Here is a 24,871-nt window from a genome sequence, read left to right as displayed (position 1 = left end):
GCTCCAGGCCGCTCTGCCTGCCGGGAGCAGGGATCCAGGTCTGCGCTCCAGGCCAAGCGCCTCATCCGTCCGCGCTGGTCGCAGGCAGAAGCTTAGCTGTGGGCAGGGGCTGAGCTCAGGAGYGAACACCAGTGCGTGATGCTGTAGCGTGGGGCCAAACGCTCCTCCGACCTGGACRGAGTGGCTGTAGGTGGGAGTGTGCTGGTTAGGTGAGGCTTGGTGAGCGGTTGATCAAGTTCAGGTCTCCTGCGGGTTAAAATAATCTGGGCTAGCACCTAGCAGATGAAAAGCGTGTTGAGCAGCAGAGTTTGTTGTGGTTCAGGGTATCTGCAGGCCATCTCGTCAGCTGCTGAGTGGACGAGGCCCAAGTGCCTTAACTGTGGGTCGGATCAAGCCTAGGGTGAGCAGCCGTGAAAGGGAGGACGAGGAGGTGGGCAACCGTGACTGCGTCCTGCCGAGGCATTTCCTCCCTCAGCTGAAGTGGTGCAGACCGGGCTGTCAAGCCTTGCTTTTGGTGCTCAGGCAATGATGGTGTTCAATCTAGAGAGCAGAGAGTGTTGTCAATGCCACAAAGATAATGATGATCATCCCTTTTTTTTTCTTTTCTTTCTTTTTCTTTTTTTAAGGCAAGTCTCTGTTTGCAGGAGTAAAACAATCCTGACCTTGTTCCTTCTGAAGAAGGACCCCGAGCCAGGCACCGTTTTGTTTGAATAGCGTGTTAATCCTGTCTCCTCTTTCTGTTCAGTTGCACAGCTTCCAACGATCACGGAGCAATCGAACGCTCAGATCGCCTACCCTTTCGACGAGGACTTCACAATTAAATGTGAAGCTAAAGGAAATCCGCAGCCCATGTGAGTACTGCTTTCACCCGGAGAAGCAAGTAGAAACTGAGTTTGCTTTTAGCCTTTGCTGAACATTATCTTTCTTTGAGGAGGAAAGGAATAGCTGATGTACAGTAACCTGCTCATAATCTTAAGGCTAGGTTAAGCTTTGTGTTTCCAGTTAGGCCATTCAGCTTTTGTTGTTTGATCTTTACCTCACTCCGTAAATAGATATCAACATGCCTTTTTCGTGTTSGGAGATGTTTCATTTCTTTAGTATGTGCTGAGTTCACCCAGTGATTTACATGAGTGTGTCTAGGCCATGCTGCAAAAGATATGAGGTGTGTAATGATAATCAAAGAGTCCCAGCTGTTGTTCTGCCTTTTTCCACAGCAACCCTAAAAATACCAAACACATTAAACCTGGTATTCAGAGATCACATTTGCATTTTATCAGCTACCTTGTCTATACCTAACATCATCRTGGCAGTGGTGGTGTTACAAATGTAAACAAAAGCAGTTATTCAAATAAATATAAGGAGTTCCAAAGATAAGCATAATGTATTTTAGACCAGTATAAAAGGGAAAAAGATTTTTAATGAAAATGTGATTAACAAAATGTTACAATAGAAGGTCTCCCTATGACTTCTGTGACTGTGGTATTGTATGGGCTAAATTAGTAGCTAGTTTGCATGTCATTTTTGCTGTTTAAAACTTCCCTTCTTTTTTCTCTGCAACACAAGTTAAACTTGCTTTAAAATGCAAATGTTATTTCAATATCAAGATGATTTGACCATTTTTAAGTTGGCTCTGAATGGAGATCTGTAGTATGTTAACAGATTTGCTTTGTTTCACTGTTTGTCAAAGGATAAATGAGCAGTTTTCCAGCATATTTAAATGTATGAATAGAGCTAGTTAGGCAGTAGAACTTTTTCTGCCAAGAGCTTTAATTTTAATCCCAGGTGAAAAGTGAATGAAGTAAAATGAAACATTTAAAAAAAAAAAAGAAAGAAAACGCAGAATAACTTTATCTGTTGTTATCAGAATGCTTTGTTTCCATGTTGAAAATTAAAGACTGAAATATCAATTAGAGTGCATAATACAAGTTTAACCCCCCCMCMCACACACACACATAATGTTACTATTTCATCAGAATAAAACTAAAGGCAAAGCTAAATATTAGCCTTGCCTGTACTGTGAAATATGTGGGTCTTTCTGTGCTGTGCGCTTGCCTCCGTGCTCCATGTCTGGGCGAGGCAGAGGCACAGCTCTTCCCTCCCGCGTTCCTCACCATGCCACAGCAAGGCAGTTTTACCAGTACTGGTGAAGTGTTTGTTGACATCAATCTATGCTCTTAAAAAAGTGTTGGTATATATTCCACTTAAATGCATGTTATTTTCAACTGTCTCTAATTTTGAATCATTTTAGTCCAATTTCAAGTCATCTGAGATTTTCACATAGGTAAATGCCAATACTTAGACATATGTCAAATCACACCCCGGCAGCATCAAAACTGCAAGACCAGGAGAAACTCGGTAGGGTCAGCTCAGTTTCTGCTGGGTTCAGCTCTGGTATTTCCCATAGTTAGTGAAAATAGTTCCTATCCATCCCTGCCAGGCAGAAGTGCCAGGCACTATCCGATGCACATGGCTTTGTCTCAAACCTGTCGATTCTTTCTTTCACTGTGTGGCTCTTGCTTTCGGACAGATGGCATCTTTCATTTGTTGTCCTTGCCTTAAGCTTTGTATTCTTGTTTCATGTCACAATCAGTTAGCCAAAGGTAAGGATGCAGGAGGAGAGACGTGCCCAATAGCTAGCCCGGGCTGTGGTAATGCATTGTTCATTTTACCAGCCAACTCTGGCCTTGTAACCAGTTTTGCCTTTTGCTTTAATACTGGACCCATATKTACCCCTGTCTTCATATGCACTGTATTCTGTGAGCTGTCCTTTGTAATCATTGTATTATTTTTCAGTTTCAACTGGACTAAGGATGGAAAACCGTTCGATTTATTGTCTGACCCTAGGATACTTACATTTAACAATTCTGGAACATTTGTGATCCAAAACCATGGAATCATCACTAATTTCCAAGGGAAATACCGTTGCTATGCATCCAACGCTCTGGGAACTGCCATGTCAGAAGAAATTGAACTTATTGTTCCAAGTAAGGGCTTTTTATTTGTTTTTGTTTTGTTTTCTTTTTAAGGTGGAAAACTGTGTCTCCTCAAATTAAGTGGGAGAGGACTAGTTGCTAACGTGGTATATAGCAAAATGTGTGTTGTTTGATATTCAGTGAGTATTGGAAGGAAAAATTTTAAGGGCTCCCTGGAATGATTTGGTTTCCATTTTCAAAATGGTATATGTTTTTCCTTAGTGTCCTCCATGTTTGTGTGAGCATCTCTAGAGAAATACTCGAAAGTTTTAAATTCAATACCCTTCATTTTATTAGCTTTTCAGACAGAGAGGGTTTGAGAAAATTATTTTAGGGATAACTCTGCCATTCTTCTGATTTGCTTTAGTGGGATTTTGCAGTACAAGCATTCTGAGGTTTTAATGCTGTATTGCCACAGCTGTCCAACCCTGTCATGAACAACAGCGTAGTAAAGCATCCTCACCTTGATGTAATACCCTGACTGGATGAATTTTCCTGGATTTTAGTGGCTGCAGAATTGCGAGGGGCTCACCCCGTAAAACTATCATCTGGGAATTCAGATATAATTGGCAGTTCAGCTGCTTCTAAATTAATCTGCCAAGTAATACAAGGCTTGCTGTCTCCCTCCCAGCCTCTCTAAGGGCATCCCTAGACCACTGTGGTGGGGAGGACCAGACTTTGCTAGCTGCAGGGCGGCAGCGTGGCCGTAGCCTGGCCGCGCGGCTTTCTCGCCCGGAGTTGATGCAGCAGTCTCAAGCTATTTCCACAAAATTACTAGTTCCTATTTTTGAGGAGGAAAATCTTTGGGTTTTCTAGCAGTGATACTGATGCTCCCTACCTGCTTTAATTAATACAAAAGCAACTGGGTAAATTATGCATATATTTTCCCAGCTATATTAATTTTGAAAACATTTATTGTTTTCTTCTGCTTGCTGAAAATCTTCTACCATGCGTTGCCTCTAGAGGGTAGGCCAGTGGGTAAATTGGTGTAAACTTTTTAATAGCCATCTCAGGAGAACTGAATGTTCAATGACAGTGAAAATTACTTGCTTTGACTTGACTATTTAAATGCCTTTCTAAAGCACATGCTTTGCCTGTTTCATAAAACCCATAAGAATTGTTTTTTGATTTGCATTTGCTTAAAGCCTCTCTTTGCTTTCTTGATGCTACTACTTCTAATACTTGTCTCATTCTGTAAAGAAGAAAGCATAAATATTGATGAGAGTTGCAGTCACATAAGTTCTGTACCTAACCTAGCCAGGGAAAATTTGTTTGTGAGCTGGTGCCAATACACCAGCAAGATCAATTGCACTATTTGGAGAGGTGAAACAAATATTTCAGGGATAACAGGAAAAAATGGCTGAGTAGCCATCCTAACTGCAGTACAGTTACTGCTTTCAATATTAACTGTTCGAGAAAGATAGAAATAATGGCATAGATCATGAAATAGTGTTGCACATTAAAAATGCAGCAGGCAATAAAGGAGTAAGAAATAATTGTCAGAAAAAAGAAAAATTGGTTTGAGTCAAATCACTTTGGGGAATTATTGTAAAAGGCATTTTGGGTAGACTCAAATTAAATTTGAAGTGCTCTCTAATACTACAGAAATTTGTTTGGAAAAGAATTAGGGATCATGTGATACTACAACTTTCTATATGTTGGCTGGAAAACAAATGCTACTAAGAGTTGTAAGACTGTAGTATTTCAGCTTGGCAACTGGGAACGAGTGTCCAGGTACTGGGAGGCCACTGTGGTCTGCATGTCAGAGCGAGGAAAGCCCTGCAACGTGAAATGTGCAGCTGGGGGAGGGAAGGGAGAAGCAGCAGCCTGTTGCTGCAAAACAGCAAACGATGCAGATGCCTGAAAGGCCGAGGAGAAGTGATCCGATCAACTGTAGTGTTCGTTAGTCTGGTGTCAGTAGCATTCAGCCTTTGGCATAAGAGGGGAGAACGTTAAAAACATGGAAACGAATGGTGAATGAGCTCAAAAATGTGGTAAGGAAGGTTTCTGATCACGTGAGTGTGGCCTTCCATTGTTAGCGCAGAGGAAAGTAGAGGGAGAATTGGGTGATTTTGAGGACCAGGGTTGCAGAAGCGGGATGAAATTTGCTGATACAAAGCTCAAGGTCGTGTAGTTGGGCATCGGTTAGAGCGATGTGGCTAGAACCAGCTTTGTACCAATAAACGTAAGCACTTGTGGTCTGGATGTAACAGGAAGGTAAGGCAAGATCGTATAGCGATCAGTGGATGCATGGGTGGCCTGAAATATGAGCTGGAGGAACTTCACCTGGAGCACTGGTTACCATGTCAGAAAAATGACTTCAAACTGGGACATGGGCAGACAACTAGTCTGATCTGATCATGGGAATGGATTGTATATAAAGAAGAAACAAAGAGAATTTAAAAAAACTAAACTTCACCAGCTATGGAAAGCTACTTTTAGCAGCTTCCTTTAAGATGAGACTTAACTGCAGTTTTTTGGGTTTTTTTTAACCAATGGAATTTAGGAAGGTAGTTTTTCATTTCTCCATTGATTAATTTCAAATACCAGTGAACCCATATGTTGAAAGGTGAATGAAAAATAAAATAAATTTCTGTTGTTCCTTTTTGGCTATCATTTGAAACTTTTCCGGTCTGAATTCGTTGCACCCATCCTTACCTTTGTTTCTTAGTCTGAGGTTAGCCAAAGACAGTACCTGACCTGACTAGGTTAATTAATTAAATGGTACTGGGGGTAGTGCACAACAAATTAATTGGGAGGTCAGAAAGAAGGTGGCTGTAGAATGTGAGAGGAATTTCAGTACTAATAAATGTAAAATCCTAAATCGAGAAAATAAATAAATGGGACATATAGTTTATGAGAGAGATTTATCCAACTCCCACTGTTTTTAAGGCACATTTACTTTTATTCATACTCTTCTACTACTTTATTTAACTGTGCACTGTATATGCTGCAAATTAAATCAGGATTCAGAGAGTAACAAAAGGACACCTTTGATATTCTGAAGTGCTGGATACTCTGCAACTCTCCTCAAGTGAAAGAGAGCTGCTGGTGCACAGAACCTCTGTAAATTAAGCAATCACTGACAAGAAGAGCTTGGGATAAATTAACTCTATTCACCAGTAAGTACTGAAGCAGAGACTGGTACATGTGAGATCACTACATGCATTCATGATAATGATGCAGAGGTTGCAGAGCTTTGCCAGCGGCATTCAAGTAAAATGTAAGCTACTTGGCAAGTCACTATGCCAATGAAGTAAAACAAACAAAAAAAGAAAATCAAGTCAGACCATCAGACTAGGTTAGTTTTTTTCATAAATTACATTTACACTGCAGAAGTAGAATACAGGGTTTGTAAGGAAAGTAAGGTTGCTGCTGACAAGCAGAACAAAAGATTGTTTACGCTCAGTAGACAGTCCAGGAAGGCAATAGAAATGTCAGCAGAAATGATCATTAAATGTCACCTACATAATGAAAGTACCACACCTCCCCCATATATGATGACTTTAAGGAGAATGGGGAATGATGGGTTCTCGGGATCTGTGTACGTTTTGTATCATTGACAAAGTTCCGATTGTTACAAGATGGGCACAGAATGAAAAGGAATTGCAATGGGGAGAACACAGACACCAGCTACCCTCCTCCTGCGTTTAGGGGAATCTATTACTTGAATTACTGAGTAGCCCCAATGCCACAAGAAGGAGAAAAAGTACAGTTTAAACATCATTAATTGACTTAATGTGAAAGACCCTTCGCAACAGATGGCATTAAAGTTTATGCTGCGTATTTCTAAATCTTTGCTCTAAGAGGTTGAAGACCTGAGGTGTGAAACATAGCCTAAACACAAAATTATCCACTGGCAACCAGTGCTATGTCAATAATATCAGTTCTACACTGCTCAAAGAAAGCAAAACCTGTATTTAATATTCAAAAACATTGGTGAATATTGTGAAGTAACTGAAAGATATTGAATAGCTATTAAAATAGGAGATCTCAGTAACACACTTCATGAAGGCTCACTCGTTTTATAGAAGAGAAAACAGAAGAGGGTAATGTGCTGAGAATTTGCACACTGTGGGAATAAAACTTAAACCTCCTGCCTCCTAAACCAGCATCCTGTACTTTTGACAACTTTCCCGGCCAGCTAAATCATTGAGATTGTTCTGACAGTTGCCAGTGCCCATAATTCTAGAAAGGGCGATAAAGGGAGATTTACACCCAATGAGTGACCATCACTGGTTCCCTCATAAAAGCTTCTTTGAAAGCAAGTGGACTGACTGCTGTGGTCTTGTTAACAGCCAGGCTTTCCTGGCTTTTTTAGTTGAACACAGCAATTAAAAAAATCCGTTAGTAAGCAGAATCATATCTCATAAACAGTTCAAAGGCTGCAATGAAAATCACAGGTTTAACTACTGCATATGCTACATGGACCCAAATAGAAATGGATGCACTGAGATGAGTATTGGGAACTGCCCAAGCTGTATTCAGTGCAACTCGTGCTCGGTGACTGTAAGTCACTTCTGTGATTCTTTGATGTGTTGGGCTGCTCACTGGACAAGTTATAGATTGACCTGGGGGCTAGTTTGTGGAACAGATGGGTCAGGTACTAATGAGAGTGTCTGAGGAGCTGGGAGTTCCCAGGATATAGAAATTTCCTGACTGTGTCCACTTTTCCCTCATCCTTATATCCTTTAAGGATTTCTCTACATGGAAGAAACTTAAGACTGTCCATTACAGGTTAGACTAAATATCCATTTTGCCCAGATTTAACAGAGTCCAAAAGCACAGGCAAGGTTATAAAAAACAGATCTAGTGTGTAGTGATATTTCCATGCAGTAGTTTCCCAAAATATTTTTTAATTGCTGATTTATTGTAATGAGCTCATTCTCAATTTACACCAGATTCTAGTAGAAACCAGACACAGTGGTCCCAAGAATTTATACGGTTTCCTGGAAAAATCCTTTTCCTTCTCTACTTCAACTTTTAACACTTTACATGTAAAATACCAAATCCAATGCACTTCCTGCTCATGAAAACTGGTATAAATTCACATCATCAGGGCAGTTATAGCTGTGTAAAATCACTGTAATTGTTAGCAGTAGGACAAAAACTAAGCAGTGGGACAAAGCGTGCTGATCATTACCTGAGTAAATCTAAAGTAATTCTGTTGAGGACCAAAGTATCATGACTCAGGTTGATACATTGCAGAATTTATACTGCTAAACTCAAATTTGGATTTTATTTTGCACTGTATTGGTTTCCCTCCTGTTTGTTTTTCATTGAGAAATGACATTTTCTGAACGGGTAAAAAGTAGGAGGGAGGGAGCCAGCCTCCTTTCTGAAATTTCTCTCAGCCAACTTAATTTCTCAGCGGTATTTCAGCCTAATCTCAAGCACAGTTTGGTCATTAAACTTTGAGTCACACAAGGGATTAAACGGAGCCTGGTTCATTATACAAATGACTGGACACTGCTAATCTTTCATTTTCTTGGTTTGCCCGCTGTCAAAGCAATGTGGCTCTGTTCTTTGAGTGCTGAACAGTCTTCAAGACCCAGCTTTGACAGGAAGTAATACTTGGGCAGGGAAGCCTTTCCCAAGACGATTTGGAGAGCTTTCTGTGCCACAGCGAGCACTTAGAAGATGCTTTTGCACGCCAGAAGTCAGATGTGCAGTTTTTCATCTTCCCAATGTCTGTTCTATACGTCACTTGATTGCTTGCGTGGCGAGAGCATCCTCCTGCTGGCATTGCAGCCAGCCTTTTGCAGAACCGTTAAATAATGTTGTTCTCCCCTGTGTCGTGGATATGTGAGATGCAGCGCTTGGAGCTCTGCACGATTCTCTGGCCCCTCTCATTATAGCTGTGTGTGCGGGGAATTGCATGAAAGATTGACACGACAGTTTTAATGATATCACTGCGGAGAGATCAATTGGTTGTAAATTTTATAGTGTCCATGTGCTGCGTTGATAACTCCATACAGTACTAAACACTTTCATCATAAATTAATCTTGCATAATACTTTCTAGCTTAATTCAGTTGCGATTGTTTCTGTGATCAGTCACRAATCAGTAGTGAGTGATTCCGACAGATCCTCTAATTACAACAGAGGAGTACTGCAAAAAAAAGTGTTGCCTACATACATGTACTAAAGGCAAACGTGCAAGAGCCAAAGTCTGATATGATATTTGCTTCTGAGTCTCAATAAATCTCCTCCTGCAGAATTCAGAAGCAGTTGTCTTTCTAGTCGTTGAGACAGATTGGGTCTCAGCAAGTAAATCAGTGGGACATTGGCCTAAATTTCAACTTAATATAATTGTCAGAAGAATTTGGCTCAGGAAATTATCATAAAAGCTGAATTTTCCTCTCTTGCAAAACTTCAAGGGTTCAAAACACTCCAAGTTCTGCCCTGAGGGAAAATCAAGATTTTTCAATGGTTTTCACAAAGAATGAAGCAAAACAAAACAGCATAGCAGAACCCAGAAGACCTGACCACCTTGTGGTTCAAATATCTGTTGGAGATGTTAGATGGTCAGATTCAAGTTCCTGCTTCCCCTCTTTGGGACCAGAGGTGGAAGTCTGGACCATGTACTTTAAATGAACGCCGTACTGTATTGTCTCTGAGACCATAATTTTTCACTCTTGTGTTGGGAATTAGTATCTTTTTGCATAATTCTGTAATTATTGACTAAAGAAATTGACTGAAGAGACCAGTGCTTATGGTAACCAGGAAGGATCTTGGAGACCCAGATTTAGTCTTTGTGCCATATCTGGCAGAAAAGGGGTTTGAACAAGAGTTCCCAGTGTCATAGGTGAGTGATTTGAGTGTTAGTCTATTTGCTGATCTCCTTGTTTGTTGTCTCTAGTCAGAAATCCCCTACCCTTCACCTGATCCTGCTTTCTTAAAGTTTCGTTGAAAGCAATGTGTTGTTGGGAACAGTTAGCAAGTTTTAGATCAACAAATCTGCTTTTTTCTTCTAGAAAACGTTTCAGCTCTCTAGCAGTTAGCAGATGCACTTTCCAGGGCTTGAAGAGCACCGGTTATTGAAGGCATTGGATTTGATTGTGTTGTTCCCTCTATTATCTGAAATTTCACCTCTAGAGTAGGTGATGTTCATTAGCCTGTCCAAAGAATCCATAATGTATTAATAATCTAATTTCTTTCTTGAGATTAAATCTATGCACAATCAGCATCCAGGCAATCAACGTTATTGTGATTGCTTGTTATTATTGTATTATTTACTAATATCCAGGAAAGCATAACGATGTATGAAGCCTCCTTGGAGCCGTGGTGCTGCGTTCGTGCCCCTCCGCACTGTTCTGGTGTGTGCCGGTGGAAGGGCCGCTTGGCGTCGGCCCCGTCCTCCACCCAGGCCCTGGCGGTGGTCGGCGCGGCATCAGGCTTGGGAGGAAGGCAAATCGCAGACTCTCTCCTAACTCAGTGAGTTAGGGCCAATAACGTTAATATTTAGGGGACAGACAGGGAGATGCTAAATAGCTAGGCCTTCAAAACAATATAGCCCTTACCATCTACTGCTTCAATTTTTTATTTATAGATGAGCAACCTTACCRAAAGTAGTTTACCACTGTTCAGAGGCATTCCTGTAAGACAGGATGCTGTAGCTATCCTGTAGGGCTGCTGTCCCACTAATATTTTACATTTTTTATTCTCTATCAGATTTCCTTTTCACGTCTTGAATGCCAAGATGACAATTTTTGCCATGCCGGTTTGGTTCAGCGCAGCCCGGATACTTTCATTCTTGTGCTGTTTAATTGCTGTTGATTTTGCTGTTTAGTGCAGTTGCCTGAACTGAAACTTTCACTAGTTTGAACTTGCCTGGGATGAAAGCAAAGATAGCGTCCGCCCTGAAACTGTCTCAGCTAAATTTGTTTAAGGAGTGGTTGCATTTTGCAGGTTGATTTGTCCGCAGTAATCTCTGAAGGGCAGCTTTCCGGCGCGGAGCTTGGTGTGGGCTCGAGGTGAGCTCTGCTTCCTTTCGGCGCAGCCTGGGCCTGCGGAGGTTGGCTGGGTCGCCCCGGTTTGGCCAGCTCGACTCAAGCTTTGGCTGACGCCTCAGCCTAAGTGGAAGATGGTTGCTTCTTCTTAAACGCAGCCTGCTGACATCAGCGTTGACTCTCTTGGCTCTAAGTGTTTAATCAAGTCCTTGATCCATTAATTACTTTAATCTATATTTAAGCCTGAATAATGCAGCCTTGTGCACCCATGGGTATTCTTTTGTGTAAAGCTGGTCTCTGCGTCTTGCGGGACAAGCTTGCTAAGGAAGCCTGCAGGTGTGCACAGCAACGGTATTACACTTGAGGGGATGAAGAGGCAGTATTGCCTTTTTTTATCATACTTTATCAGTTCTGGCAAGAGATTAGAGTAGGGGCAACTCCAGGCACCAGCCGGAATAGTTGCCTGATGATTGTCCTCACTTGTGTTGACTTGCAATGGCGCCTTGGGAACCACCTTTTAGTCAAGATTTTGCAGAACATACTGTACTGGCAGCCTGTTTTCTGCTCTCCAGCGAGCAGCGGGGATCCAGCAGTATGCCCTCGTCTGTGCCCCTCTTAGGCTCAGGCTTGGATTCTGTAAGGCCTTGAGCTTTCCCTTCCAAACAGTACAGGTAGATKGACTAGAGAAAACATTTGAAAATAAATACTTTAAAATGAGGTCCAGCCAAAGCTCATGCATGTTACAGACAAAGGTTAAACACCACCGTTCAACTGCCAGGCTTTCGATACTACAACCTTTGCATTTGAGGAATGCCAGCAGGGATTTCTTACTGTTAATAAGCTGCACTGTTACTCTAGGTCGTTAGATAAATAATTGCAGCAACTAAAGGCAGAGAATGCAAATGTAAGGTAAATATTTTATTAAGATGTATATTAAGGGGGGTGCAAAAGGCAAAATTTTAAAGGATAACAAGAAAAGAGGAACTTTTTTTTTCTTCTGTATAGGTGTGCCAAAATTCCCAAAAGAAAAAATTGAGCCCCTTGATGTGGAGCATGGTGATTCTGTGATTTTGCATTGTAACCCCCCAAAAGGCATCCCACCATTGCATATCTATTGGATGAATATTGGTAAGTAATCAATTTGCACACAACTCACATGCAGAGAGTCAAAACATTTGTCTTCTGGAGCAGTTTCATTCAATATGCATAAGTGATGGGAATAATAATTGTGCAAGTGCTTAGGAAAAAGATCTGGAAATTGAAAAACTAAATTTAAAAATGATGGATGGAGATATATTTTTACATAAAACACAGTTAAATTTTAGAATACATTTACACAACATGTTATTAAATTTATGAGTTCAGGTGGATTAAAAATCAGTTGAAGAATCTACCAGTAATGAGGACCACTACATTTCCAGTAGAGATGGCTAAATATATCCAAGTACATTTTTCTATCATTATTATTTTCCTCTTTGCATAATGGTTAATTTATGACATGAAGAAAAAAAATCTGTCAGGTATGCATAATTAGTTCTTTGAGGATTTCTCTTGCGTTCTTCTTTAGCATTTGTATTCTGTGAGAAATTCTTGCTTGTGAGAAGCAGAAGTAACTCAGATTGCTTTCACGACACTTGGGGTTTGTTTCTAATGCTGACGAAGTAATTTCAGAGACAGGATGCCAGATTAAACCTCTGATCTTATAAGGCAGTCTCTCTACTCCTGACATACATCTTTCGCACAGACCTGCATTTGACTGGATCACCAACGAGACAATACAATAACCTTAGCGTATGCTTCCTTGCTGTAATCTGTAATACAGGTTATCTATAATACAGAATCTATAATGCAGAAGAACAAGTGCTTGGGAGATTAGCTATAGGAGAAATCTGTAATCGCGACCTCCATAGCATCATTACAGCCCTTTGAATCATCGAAAGGTGCTGGAATTTTCTTTGATCTGACCAGGAACTTGGTACTCAGTATTTTATGTTGAATATGGGTAAATAACTCATTGGTTATGCTGAACCTTCTGCCTCTCTTGCTTCAATGTTATATTCTCTATCTGGAAGCAAACATATGACAGGAAAGTGTTAGTAGTCGTATTGGTGAAACAGCTTGGTATCGTTACCATGTCATAATTATTTTTTCTTGCTAGATTTGCAGCACATTCCACAAGATGAAAGGGTCTCCATGAGCCTTAAGGGAGATCTCTACTTTGCAAATGTGGAAGAAAACGACAGTCGAAGTGATTATTGTTGCTTTGCAGCATTTCCAAGACTGAGGACGATTGTGCAGAAAATGCCAATGACACTGAAGGTTTCCCGTTGTAAGTCTGTAGATGAGTTGTTTCTTRCTTTCTGTTGTTTTTCTTTTTTAACTCCCCAGGCGCCAGCAAAGGCAAATGTGTGCCATGGGTCTCTGATATGATTCTCTCTGAAGATAATACATGTTACTATGCTTATTCATGCATTATTAACCCTACTCTAAGGGCTAAGTCCAACTGATAAAAGCTTTTTGCAGCTGTTGGGCCCCAAAATGCCCCTGTCTTCCTCCTGTTCTCCCGTCAGAGAGTAATGACGACTAATCTGGAAAATCCGTGTCCAGTGTAGTCCAGTTGGTCACAGCTGGACTTCACGGGATCTTGAAGCATCTTATGTGGCCTCCTTCTCCCTGAGCTTTAGTCTGTGCTTAGCGATGAGGCTGGGAAGTGTGACGTTAGGGACCAGCTCAAGTGTCCCATCAGGGGGAGTTGGTCACTCGCTGAYGTGATGTTAGAGGGCTTGAAAGGACTTTGCCCGCACCTGAGGCTCCCTGGGAGTGTTGTGGGCTCTGCCTGTGCGTGCGCCTTGCGCGTGTGCGTATGGGTCTGCTGCTGTAGCAAGCTGCTCGTTCCAGCTGTGCAAGGAGCAATCCAGCTGAATGCATGGGGTGTGCAGGAACGGTTTTAGAAATTACAGACAGGAATACAAATATTCAGAAGGATCAAAGTGTTTTAGGCCACATTCTCAGCTGTATTAAATCAGCAAAGCCTACGGAAGCCAGTGGATCTAAAGCAGCTTATACTGGCTGGAGATCCATCCCTTTTTGCTTGAATTTCTTTCAGTTGTAATAGTTTCTAGTATTGCTTTTAACACTAGTTTAGGCTTCCTGTGCCCTTAATATCAACCTTCTGTTTCTCTAATACTTCTGACCTTTTGGGCTTATGTAGCCCAGAAAGCCAAGGATATTTTTCTTCCCAAATGAAAGCCTTAATATTTAATATATGATTTTGAGAGTATTCTTGTTGGGATAAAAAGATAAAGAATTAATACTGGGTTTGTAAATCTTAATACTTGCTTAAATCATATCTTAGGATAATAATTGTGAGAAAAATATCAAAATGAAATACTGTTCTCCGTAGCTTTTATAATGTGTCCAGTTCCCACACACATGGGCACACAGATTAGAGAAAAATGAGACAGGGTTTGATTCTGGGGCCTCCGATAACCCTGGCTCTAGTCCAGAAAAACACTTAAGTGCAAGCATCTTGCCATTGAAGCAGTGAGACTAGGTGCAGGTTTAAAAGTGAGGTGTATTCTTAGAGGGTTTTGTAAACTCAGCATGAAACTGCCTGTTCCTCTCTGTGCCAAGTCACTGTTAAAGGGACTATATTAAAAAATATATATACATGGAGGAAAGGTAAACAATAAGAGAAAAGAGACTGGGCAGATTTTATACAATTTCTTTTTAGTGGGTGCTCAGAGCTTGTTGATCTTGTATGATACCAGGTAGCTTGGATGAAATGATGATTAAATCACCCATGAAGTATATTTTGGAATATTGCATATCATTAGCATATTTCTTTATATTTTCAGAAATTCATTGTTCATCCACTGATTTATATTAAATTCTTTCTGTTTATTTCTTTTATGGCAGAAATTTTTGGGGAGCGCATTGCTTGTTTTGTTTTGGTTGATTTATTGTTTCTTTTGATCCTATATCAACTATGCATGTTTGTATTTGGTTGTCACTTTTATTTATTTCAGTTAAACATGCTAATGACTCAGGCTCACCTAATGCTGCGGTTACTAAGGGTGAGTTAAATGCATCTGTTATTTAGCCTTTAAATTGGGAATCTACCAGCGGAGATGAAATATGAGCTGCTGCTCAGGGGAAAAAAAAAATCGCAAAAGCCTTTTTATTATGGTAGGCTGGATTTAAGTGGCCCATGGAGTGCAATTTGCTCATCTTTTACTTTTTGACAGAAATCAGAAGGGTTTTAACAAGGAGGTAGTTTTCTTACTTATGAAAAGACATTCACATTTCCTAATGTAATGTTAAGYTAGGAGGCTGATGCCCTTGGTTTCTTGCATTACAAATGGAGGGGCCATTCAGAGCAGGAGCCAAAGCTGGATGCTCTGCATCTTCCTCTGGTGGTTAGGAAGACACTGGCTCTAGGTACCCGCAGATGAACTCACGTCTGAAGGGTCACAAAGAAGATACTCTGCATGGCTGCGTTACGCCAGGGTAAGCTTAAGGTGTGGATTTACAGAGCTTCAGTTGCTCTGTAGAAACCGTTCACATCTCTAGCTATCCCTCATTGTAAATGTGGGATAGTTCCCTCTGGCTGTAGATTACGCTGCTTGATATTCACCGCAGGTAAGCGCCACAACGGAGCGGTTCTCCTCCTGTAGATTAACATCTTCCCTTACTTTGTGCAGCAATATCCTGAAAATGTGCTACTGACCTTTATGCAGACAACACAGATAGGTCAATTACAGCTAGCAGCATTCCTGTAATTCTCCACCCAATTAATTTTGTTTTAAATATTTAAAAATGAGGATCATGGTTTTCAAATGTAGCTCTCGATTCTGATATATTTGRCTAAATTGGTTCAGAGAACGTCTGTTTTTGACATGCCAAATTTGAAATGCCTGAAAGACCTTGTTTTGCTGATCAGGCTCACAAGTTTTTGGAAAGTGGGTTCTCTCGGAGTGTTTCAGGATGGATAACTCAAAGCACTGGTCAGTCCTCAAAGACTTGGCCCGTGGAGGCAACCCGTTGGGCACAGAACAAGCAGAGCTTGTGCAGAGCGACAGACATTCAGTAAACGATTTACCCTTGGAGAAATGTCTGGACTTTGTTGTCGCAGCTTGGGAAGGCGATTGCCTGCCTTTGGCAACGGGAGGTGGAGGGCAGATGGAAAACGGGCAAGGAGGGGAAGCGTGTCCAGGGCCCGGGAGGAGAATACCTTGGGCACCGCGTGTCCTGCTGCAGCTCTCAACGCTTGTGACACACACGTTTGGGGAGATACAAAGCAAGGGGAGGCGGGGGAGGAAAAAAATGGTTCAGGAAAAGCAGTTTAGAAGAATACATAGTCTTTTAACAAATCATCTGTAAATGACTATTTTGAAGAACTAGTATCATTTGGGGACTTATTCATTACTGTGCTAATTGTTATTATAGTGATAACTGAATAGCCATTTAACTCTAGGCATATTTCATCATGAAACCATTGTTTGGCAGGCTAGAATAAATGGTCCGTTGAAATGAAGTGCGGGTCAGTCTTGTTTTATTGTTTACCCAGTCTTCCTTACAATTTGCATCTCTATTAACTGTAGATTTAATAACTTCAGCAAGAAGGGCAATTTGATGGGGTATTCATGACAGAAAAGATGGGTTTTCATCTGAGATTTAAAAGATGATGCAGAGGAAAGGTATTAAGAAAGATGGTGCAGGTAGGAAGAGCAGTAATTGAAAAGGCTAGTGGGCCAAAATTGCCTATGGTGTATGATAGAAATGGGCCGGTACTTGGAAAGTAGGACATGAGGCCATAGAAAACCAGTTTTCACAAGTACTGCTACCTGTTTGTATTACTGTAGCCGTCTTCTCCCTGTAAGTAGGAGAGCAAGAGTCTTGGGTTGGACTTAAACAATATAAATCTAACCAAAAATTTATAAATCAATGCCTCAAATCTTCTGACAGGTGTAGTGTTTGTGGTATTATTGAAGCAAAGGCTCCAGGATTTCCTGTGTAAGTTCTTTTCCTGTTCTTTATGTGCCTTTTTTTTTTTTTTTTTTTTTTCAAATTTTATCAAGGAGAGAAAACCCAAACTGCTGATCCCCCCTGAATCTTCTGGCAGTAGTTCATCAGTCACCGTCATCAAGGGAGGTGTCCTACTACTTGAATGTATTGCTGAAGGGCTGTGAGTAATGCACACGCTTTATCACCTTTTGAAATAGAATTGATTGAAGAAGAAGCAATATTAAAATTTATCTAACTATATATGTATATACATATATGCATATACAATTTTAAACTGAATCTGTATGCAGAGTTTCTCTGAAGTACGTATACTTCTTGTAAAGCAGCACAGAACTAGCAGGCAACCTTCTCATGTTTGTTATTGGTGTAGTTTTCAAGTAATTGAAATCATACCATGGTAAGTATTGATTTTTTTTCTCTTATACTTGAACAACTACTATGGTAAACTCTCTGAGTGATATTACTTCTGAGATGTTGAGAAATTGATTAACATCAAAATTTAGCTTCTATCATTTGGCTCAACTCAATGTTTCTCATTTGACCAATTCAGTTTTGTTTCAATACGCAGAAATTATTGAGCACTTTTCCTACGATCTCAGGTTTTCAAAAGGAAAGTTCTTGGGTGACCTGATACAAGAAATCCATTAAGAACATCAGAAATGCCCTGCTGAGTGAGACCACTGGTCCCTCTAGCCCAGTCTTCTCCTCCGATAGCTGCAGGGGGAGATGCTATTTAGGGAGTGCATGCGATCCTGGGCACTTTCTGTGGTTTATTCCCCAGCAYTCAGAATTTTTGTGTGAAGGATGTCTCTTCCGAGGTGTTCTCACAGAATACAGCATGTCAGCGAACAAAGTCCACAACTGTGTAAGAATATAGGGAACTGGAATCAGGCCTGTTGGTTTGACCATGTTAAAACCAACAGTAATGGGCTCTCTGCAAATTTAGTTCCAGTTCCACATTTTCTGTTTGGGCCCCATTCCTACACATGCCTCTGGGGAAAATTGGTCCTTTGCTTTGCATGGGCATCTCAARCTTGTTATTGCTAGTAGCATTTATATTACAGCACTGCTCAAAGGCTCTAGTCATGGATCTGACTGTACTAAGCATGGTGGAGTATCACAGGGAGAAGACGGTCACTATAATAATATAGGAAAGGGTTAAATGAGATGATATGTGATGAGAAATGAACAGATAAACCAGGACAATTTTGTTCTTTATTATAAATAACACAAGACAGAATAAGGTAAGTAAGGAAAGGGAATGGCTAAATAAATGTTGATTTAAGTGCAGTCCTCATGATGAAGCTGTGAATACTTCTCTCAGACCTTGTTTTTGCTGGAGTGACTCAGACATAAGCTGCACTATGCCCTCAGTCCAGTTTTCTGTTTTTACTGTGCACTTGTAGATGCAATAGTCTGCCCTAGAAGAATTGCCATCGGAGAAGTAGGTAAAGTAAAAATCTCTGCAAGCACTAAATGCACAATGAAAGCACAGTTGCTTCTGGTTTATTTGTGATAGAGCTTTTTTGAAAGGAGACTTAAATCATCRTGTTCTCGTCCTGCATTGTTGGCCTGTGGGTCTGTGAATGCACACTGTGCTTAGCAGATAGATAATTCATACTAAAGGCTGGGCAGTTATCCCCTCTATAAAATTCTAAAATCAGGATATTTATCTGCCTGAACAAACATGTCTAGGCATCTTTTTTCTCCATGGGGACTTTAAAGGGCATCACTCACTCTTGGAACTGGCGAGACTATGCCTCTGTGGTTGGTTGCCACTTTGTGAGAGAAGGCGAATGACTTGTCTCTACTGGATTCACTCCAAGCATCTGCAGTGGGTAATAGTTGCCTTTGCATGCTCGCTTGTGTCGCTCACTGCCCCACGGGCCCCTGAACCTCCCCCTATCCATGGACATGCGTATATAACTTTGTCAAGGTACTTAAAACACAAATCATCTTGGAGATGCAGAGATATGAATTTTCATGTAGCACTGATATCATGTGTTATAAGTAGAGAAAGCCAAAAAAATGATGCTCTTTATTTGGAAAAAAGTCAGAAGAAAGGAAACACTTTTGTTACATTCAAAATTTTCCAGGAAATTTTGGGTTTTATTGGGAAAAAAATTTTTTTTCTTCTTAAGTAGTCACCTTTGGAAGAAAACAAAGTACTTTCTGTTTTTATTTCTCTCCTATCAGGAAGAGCTTTAGAGGGAGGAGAGATTATGAGATTATAGTATTTCTCACATCACCAAACAAATATTTTTCACAGAAACCCTTCAGAAATGCAACATTTAGACCCCCCAAAAGATATTTTTATTTGTTAAAATTCTCACTTTCAGCAGAAAAATGATCAGTTTTACCTATATCTCTGCCAATCCACTCCAATGAAAGTCCACAAACCACAGAAGCGGATAGACTGAGCCAAATTGCAAGTAACTAAGATCAGGGACAGCCAACTGCAAAATATGGAAATAAGTACATTTCCAATTTGTCATTTCTGCATAATGACAGATTGGGGAGGGCATTGCCTGACTACAACACCAGGGCAACACACTGCCTTRCTTTGGTACAGTATCAAGAAAAGAACTCTTGCAGGAAATACGACATTTGTCCTGTTATGCTTACTGCTCATGGAAAACCATAATTTCTTGGTACCTGGGGCTTTTGAGTAGCTTGTGCCCGGGCATTTTGCCACAGTACCAGATGGACACAAGAGTAAGCAGATACGACACTGTGTATGTGCATCGTGCATGGTGGCAGGGTCAGGGAGCCCAGCTGGGAATGTTCAGACAGCAGCCTGTCCCGAATTTCTGTGTCGCTGCCATTAGCTTTCTAAAAATGTAGCATTTTCAGCCATCTCCACTGGTTGGAAACCTTTCCAGGCAGGGTACTGGGTGAAGTCACTCTAATGAAGTCTTTACCTCCTTGTCTGTCCTCAAGTGCCCTTTTGTAGTAGGACAAAGTGAGCTCCGTTTCCTCTGATACAGCTCACGCCAATATGTTTACAAGGAAAACCTTGTGTCATGGCCTGTTGTTGGCTGTGAAGTACTTATTCATAGAGGTCCTTCAAATCAAGGAACAGTATAGCCTATGAATAGTCTACAGTATAGCCTATAGCGTAGCCACAGTATAGCCTCCGTGTTTTAAAAAGGGAGGTCGCTCAAAAGAATCTGGAAGTTTCACTTTGCAAACCATCCGCATGAACTCTAGAAGCTCTGCTAACACAAAGCATTACAGCATCACAATATTTAACTCAAAAGCTGCTTCTTTTTTTTTCTTTTTTCTTTTTTTGCTTTGCTACTAGCCCAACTCCTCATCTAAACTGGGTCAAGGTTACTGGAAGTTTGCCCAAGGACAGACCAGTAACAGAAAATTACGGGAAGATACTGAAGATAGAACAAGTGTCTGCAGCCGATGAAGGAACCTACCAGTGCACAGCAAGCAATTCTGTGGGCAGAGTGAAACACGAGTTCCACGTTCATGTGGAAGGTGCTGAGTATATTTTACTAAGYTTTTGATTCTGAGCAAAGAGAGTTGCTCAGTGAGAAGTGAATAAGAACTTATGCTATTATCGGTTAATATAATGCATAAGCCAAACTATATCAATTTATGCTAGCTGTAGACCTTCCTTACAGTTTTGGGAAGCTTRCAGAAAGGCACATTAATATTTTTAAGAGAAGTAATGCATTTTTTTCCTGAACCATGGGGACTTTACAAAGTGGTGTGCAAAAGTACAAATATGTGAGTAGATCATAGATGCAGCCCATTAAGATGTGAGTTAGTGAAACAGAAATATTGATGTTTTGTGTTAATCTGAAAGTCAGACCAGAATATCTAATTCTTTTGTTTGCTTTTAAAGAATGTGAAAGTGGCTGTTCTGGGTGAGATCAGAGGTGCATTTAGCTCAGTTTCTAATCATACTTGCCATCAATACAAACATGTCAGTCATTCCTTAGCTGTTTATATTGAATTCTCCTTCTCCCTGGCTTTTGATTCTTGCCTCGCTCCTCCCAGGCTATTCAAAATCTTCATTTCTCTCCACTGTGATTTTCTAGCCATTATTTTGGATCTTTCTACATCACGTTTATCCCCTGGATCCAGGGGCTGTGGCTCTTCCCTGTACTGCATTCGTCCTTCACACTGCCCGTTCTGCCTGWGAGACCCTTCTGGCCATCGCAGAGGACCCAGGGCCCGTTCTCACCCTCGCGCGCCTGCCTGAAGGGTGGCTAACCCTAAATTAGCGGCATTCAGAAACGGGCYCAGGGCAGCACTGATGCGTATCACGCATTTGTGCATGGGGTGCTGTGTATCCGTATGCGATTGTACATGCAGCTCTGGTAGTTGAACACCTTGCGTGCCGGTGCTTGTGCTGGTCTAACAAAAGGGAGACTCTGCTGTTTGGGCATCCATCTGGTCAGCCTTTATTTATGTTGCTATTAGAAGAAGGGAGCCAGCCAGGCTGGCCGCTCTCCCTGCTTTCGCCCGCCTCCGTTCCCTCGTCGCCCTGCTCGCGCAGAAGACGTGAGCACTTTGTGCGAGGCTGGGGCGGCTGCTTCCTCTCTTGTTTCCTTTTGCAGAAGCAAAGTAGGGCTCAAATGAGACTTAACAGAGACAAGTGAACCCCGAGGAGGTGTCGCTGCCACTGCAGCTCCCTCAGCAATGTCACCCATAATAGCTACAAAATGAGAATCCTGAAGCAAAGCTGAAAAGCTTGCTGAAAATATTTTCCATTTACTGATGAAAAATGCTCCAGCCTCTGCTCTGCAGAGGGGAAAAAAAAAATACACACGCAGTATTAAACTGTCGGTGTCTGACAACTGCTTCATTTTATTCTGTGCTTTTTCTCACCCCTTGGCCACAAGGAATCCTGATAGGAAGAAACCCACTTTCGGTTACCTGCTCTGAATTTGCTCGGTAACTGGGGAAGAACCTGTTCTCCCRTTATGTGATGAATCATCCCCTTTCACTTGAAACAACCTTGTGCCTTATAAAATTCTTTCTTTCCCTTCCTGGTAGTAAGGAAGAGGGGGATACCAGAGCATGGCAAGTTTTCAGCTGCTACGGAGGGGAAGTGCTGACTCCTCGAAATCACTCCAGATGGTTTGGAACATCTCTGCTGTTGCTGAATATTTTAACAATCTGGCCATGATTTTCTCGGCTGTAAAAACTGAATCCTTCAAAGGAATTGCAGGAGCTGCAAAAAGTAAAATACCAGGGAAATAACATTAATTAAGGAGTTCGGAATATTGACCCCCTCCTCCCTCCCAGTCTCTAGAGGGACGAAAGCTTTTTGGCAAATTGTTATTCCTGCTCATTAGCAAACAAGTGTTTAAAAAAAGGGGGGGGAGGGGAAGGAAACCCACTATAGCTCTTGCAATGTAAAGAATGCTGTTCCAATAGCTATTAAATCCATTTCCCATGTGTATAACTAATGCTGGCTGCTGTCACTAACGGGAACTCTTCCTATTAGGAGTCACCTCACATGCAGCCTATTGAGGTAAAATTGAGCCCACATGCCATCTTTTTCTAGAATTTTGACCCAGGAAATGTCACTAGCATTAATCAGAGATGGGCATGTTCATCATTCTTACAGCGACTCTTGTGTGCACACTCAAGGGCAGATCTTGGGTTGGTGGACGTGAGCATTAATTTCAGTTGGTTTCAGGGAGGTTGTGCTGATGTAGAGCATCCAAGTGTCTGACAGGCTCTTCTCAAAGAATGCATATGGGACGAGAAAATTAAACACAGAAGAAAAATTATCTCAGTTATTAACTGCCGATCRTTCTTGTTCTCATGCTAGTGCATAAATCAGAACCTTGCTATCGTTTCTACACTGTCATGCTTGCTGTTCTTCTTTCTGATATCTGAGCATCTCAAACCAAAACCCCAGCCTTCTTTATAGCGTTCTTAAAGGATGATATTTGCATGCAGTCCACTTACTAATCCTAGAGTACTTTGAGGGCAAAGATTCAGGCAATCATTACCAAGCATATGAAAATGTTCAGCCAGCAAATTGCTTTAACATTTTAATCTCTCTCTGCAAGAAGGGATGTAGCCTGGAACATAGGAATAGGCACAGAAAAGCCCATTGTTGTTAGAGCAGAGAGAAAATTATATATATATAAAAAAAAAAAAGCTCACAAATTGTCTTGACTTCAAATGTATAAAATGCATATATAACCTCAAAGTCTTGCTGCTGTCACAGTGCCTGATCTAATGGTACCTTGATCTTGACTGAGGCTGCCTAGGTAGTGTTTAATATAAATAATTATTACAATATAATGATTAATTATAGTACTTCTATAATCGCTAAGGGCCTTTGCTGCTCTGTCTTGTAATATTTTCATTACTAAGCTAGATAAAAACAAAATAGCTGAAACTAATGTGAGGTAGGTATATGTCTGGTTGTTTTTATCAGGCTAAAACGGTAGTTCCCAGCATTTTACTGGAAGGCTGTTTGAAGTGGGATGTAGACCCAAAGGTGATAACTGCATCTGAAGCTGCAGCTGATAGCCCCAAAGTGGGATGGATTGCCAGCCCTTGGGAGGATGCAAGGAGAATTTGAAATGAACTTGACCAATTGGGAAAACGGTCTGGAATAAAAAGGATGGGCTTCAGTAAGCACAAGTGCAAAGTAATTCTCATCAGGCAGGACTAATTGATTTCCTAAGCGCAGGATGGAAAATGTCTGGTCAGACTGATCTGGAGGATATACTGGATCCCAAGTGGAGCATGACTCAGAAATGTCATACATACAAAAAAAGCAAAAATCATCCTGGAAGGGATAAAGAAAGTGTCACATGTAAGAGAGACTCTACTGAGAACTGAATAAGGCCTCACATAGCATAATGTATCTAGTTTAACATACTGCATTTCAGCAAGATTTGGGTTAACTCAGGAGAGTTCAGAAGAAAGTTGCAAGAGCAGTCACAGATCTCAAAAACATGGCTTTTAAGAAAAAAATGATAGATTAATTTAGGGAAGAAAGAATCTGAGGGACCCAGAACAGTTTTCAAATGCACCAAAATGTCTTCACAGTAGATGGTAACAAACTTCCTCTTTGTTTAYTGGGAATAAGGCAAGATACAGTAGATTCAAACTGCAGCAAGGCAGAAGTTGGTTAGATGTTAGAAATTTGTTATAGTTGTGCAGAAAAGCGTAGTACTGCAGTAAAAAGCATGGGAGGCTGCGGAATCTGCGTAGATGTTTGGATCCATCAGAAATGCCTTAGATATTGATGGTCCTGTTTTGTCCCAGAGGAATAGACTAGATGACCATTTTAGATCCCTTCTATTTTTGGCCCTGTCATTATATTSCCATAAAGACATAAGTCTCTGCACTGAATATATTTGCCTTACCATTTTGCTCATGCAGATGAACTGTTTGACTGTCCAAGCACTGGTATTTCCAGTTGCAAAAATGTATGTATATATTTTGTTATTCTTATACTTGATATACTAATAAGTAGTATAGCATATCTGCTACACAGAAAAGAGGTCTCAAGTACAGTCTTTGTGGCAGACATAATGGAATAAATTTCCTCAGGACTGTCACAGACCTTTTCACTTCCATGCCTTTGACCTGTCGTTGCTGATGAAAGCATAACATATATGAGAAGAGAAAGAAAAAACCTGCAAAACCAAAACATTGTACTGCATGCACTTTTTTTTTTTTTTTTTTTTTTTTTTTTTTTTTTGGTGCCAAATACAAGGAGGCAAAACACACATGATCTCATCAGCGCACTCCTGGAAGGCAATTTTGCACTGCAGTGAGGAAGGCAGTATAAAAAATCTGTACAGTGTGAATGAAATATTTCAATGTTCACAAACAGTGAATGTTGTGTAAAAGCTCTTGTATATCACATATCCACATCAGGGGTATTTTTTAATATAKCTGTGTGAATATGAGCCGTGACTCTTTG

At 40.9% G+C, this 24,871-nt stretch overlaps 1 protein-coding gene across 3 annotated transcripts in view; it reads left to right on the top strand.

Annotated features, from left to right (window-relative positions):
• CHL1 (cell adhesion molecule L1 like) overlaps window positions 1–24,871 on the top strand; it is a 59,890-nt gene that overhangs the window by 2,425 nt on the left and 32,594 nt on the right. For 2 of the 3 annotated variants that reach the window (XM_026074911.1, XM_026074909.1), the window contains exons 2-8: window positions 746–851; window positions 2,794–2,984; window positions 11,929–12,051; window positions 13,082–13,252; window positions 14,952–14,999; window positions 16,990–17,110; window positions 20,255–20,439. In XM_026074911.1, coding sequence (XP_025930696.1) covers window positions 746–851; window positions 2,794–2,984; window positions 11,929–12,051; window positions 13,082–13,252; window positions 14,952–14,999; window positions 16,990–17,110; window positions 20,255–20,439 — 945 coding nt within the window. Of the gene's footprint in view, window positions 1–745; window positions 852–2,793; window positions 2,985–11,928; window positions 12,052–13,081; window positions 13,253–14,951; window positions 15,000–16,987; window positions 17,111–20,254; window positions 20,440–24,871 lie in introns of all 3 variants that reach the window. The other variant, XM_026074910.1, reaches the window with a different exon arrangement.

Source organism: Apteryx rowi, unplaced genomic scaffold (assembly GCF_003343035.1).
Source record: "Apteryx rowi isolate R43461 unplaced genomic scaffold, aptRow1 scaffold_4, whole genome shotgun sequence".
Lineage (NCBI taxonomy): Eukaryota > Metazoa > Chordata > Aves > Apterygiformes > Apterygidae > Apteryx > Apteryx rowi.
The sequence above is the reverse complement of the archived record's forward strand: the minus strand, read 5'-3'. Positions and strand labels throughout refer to the sequence as shown.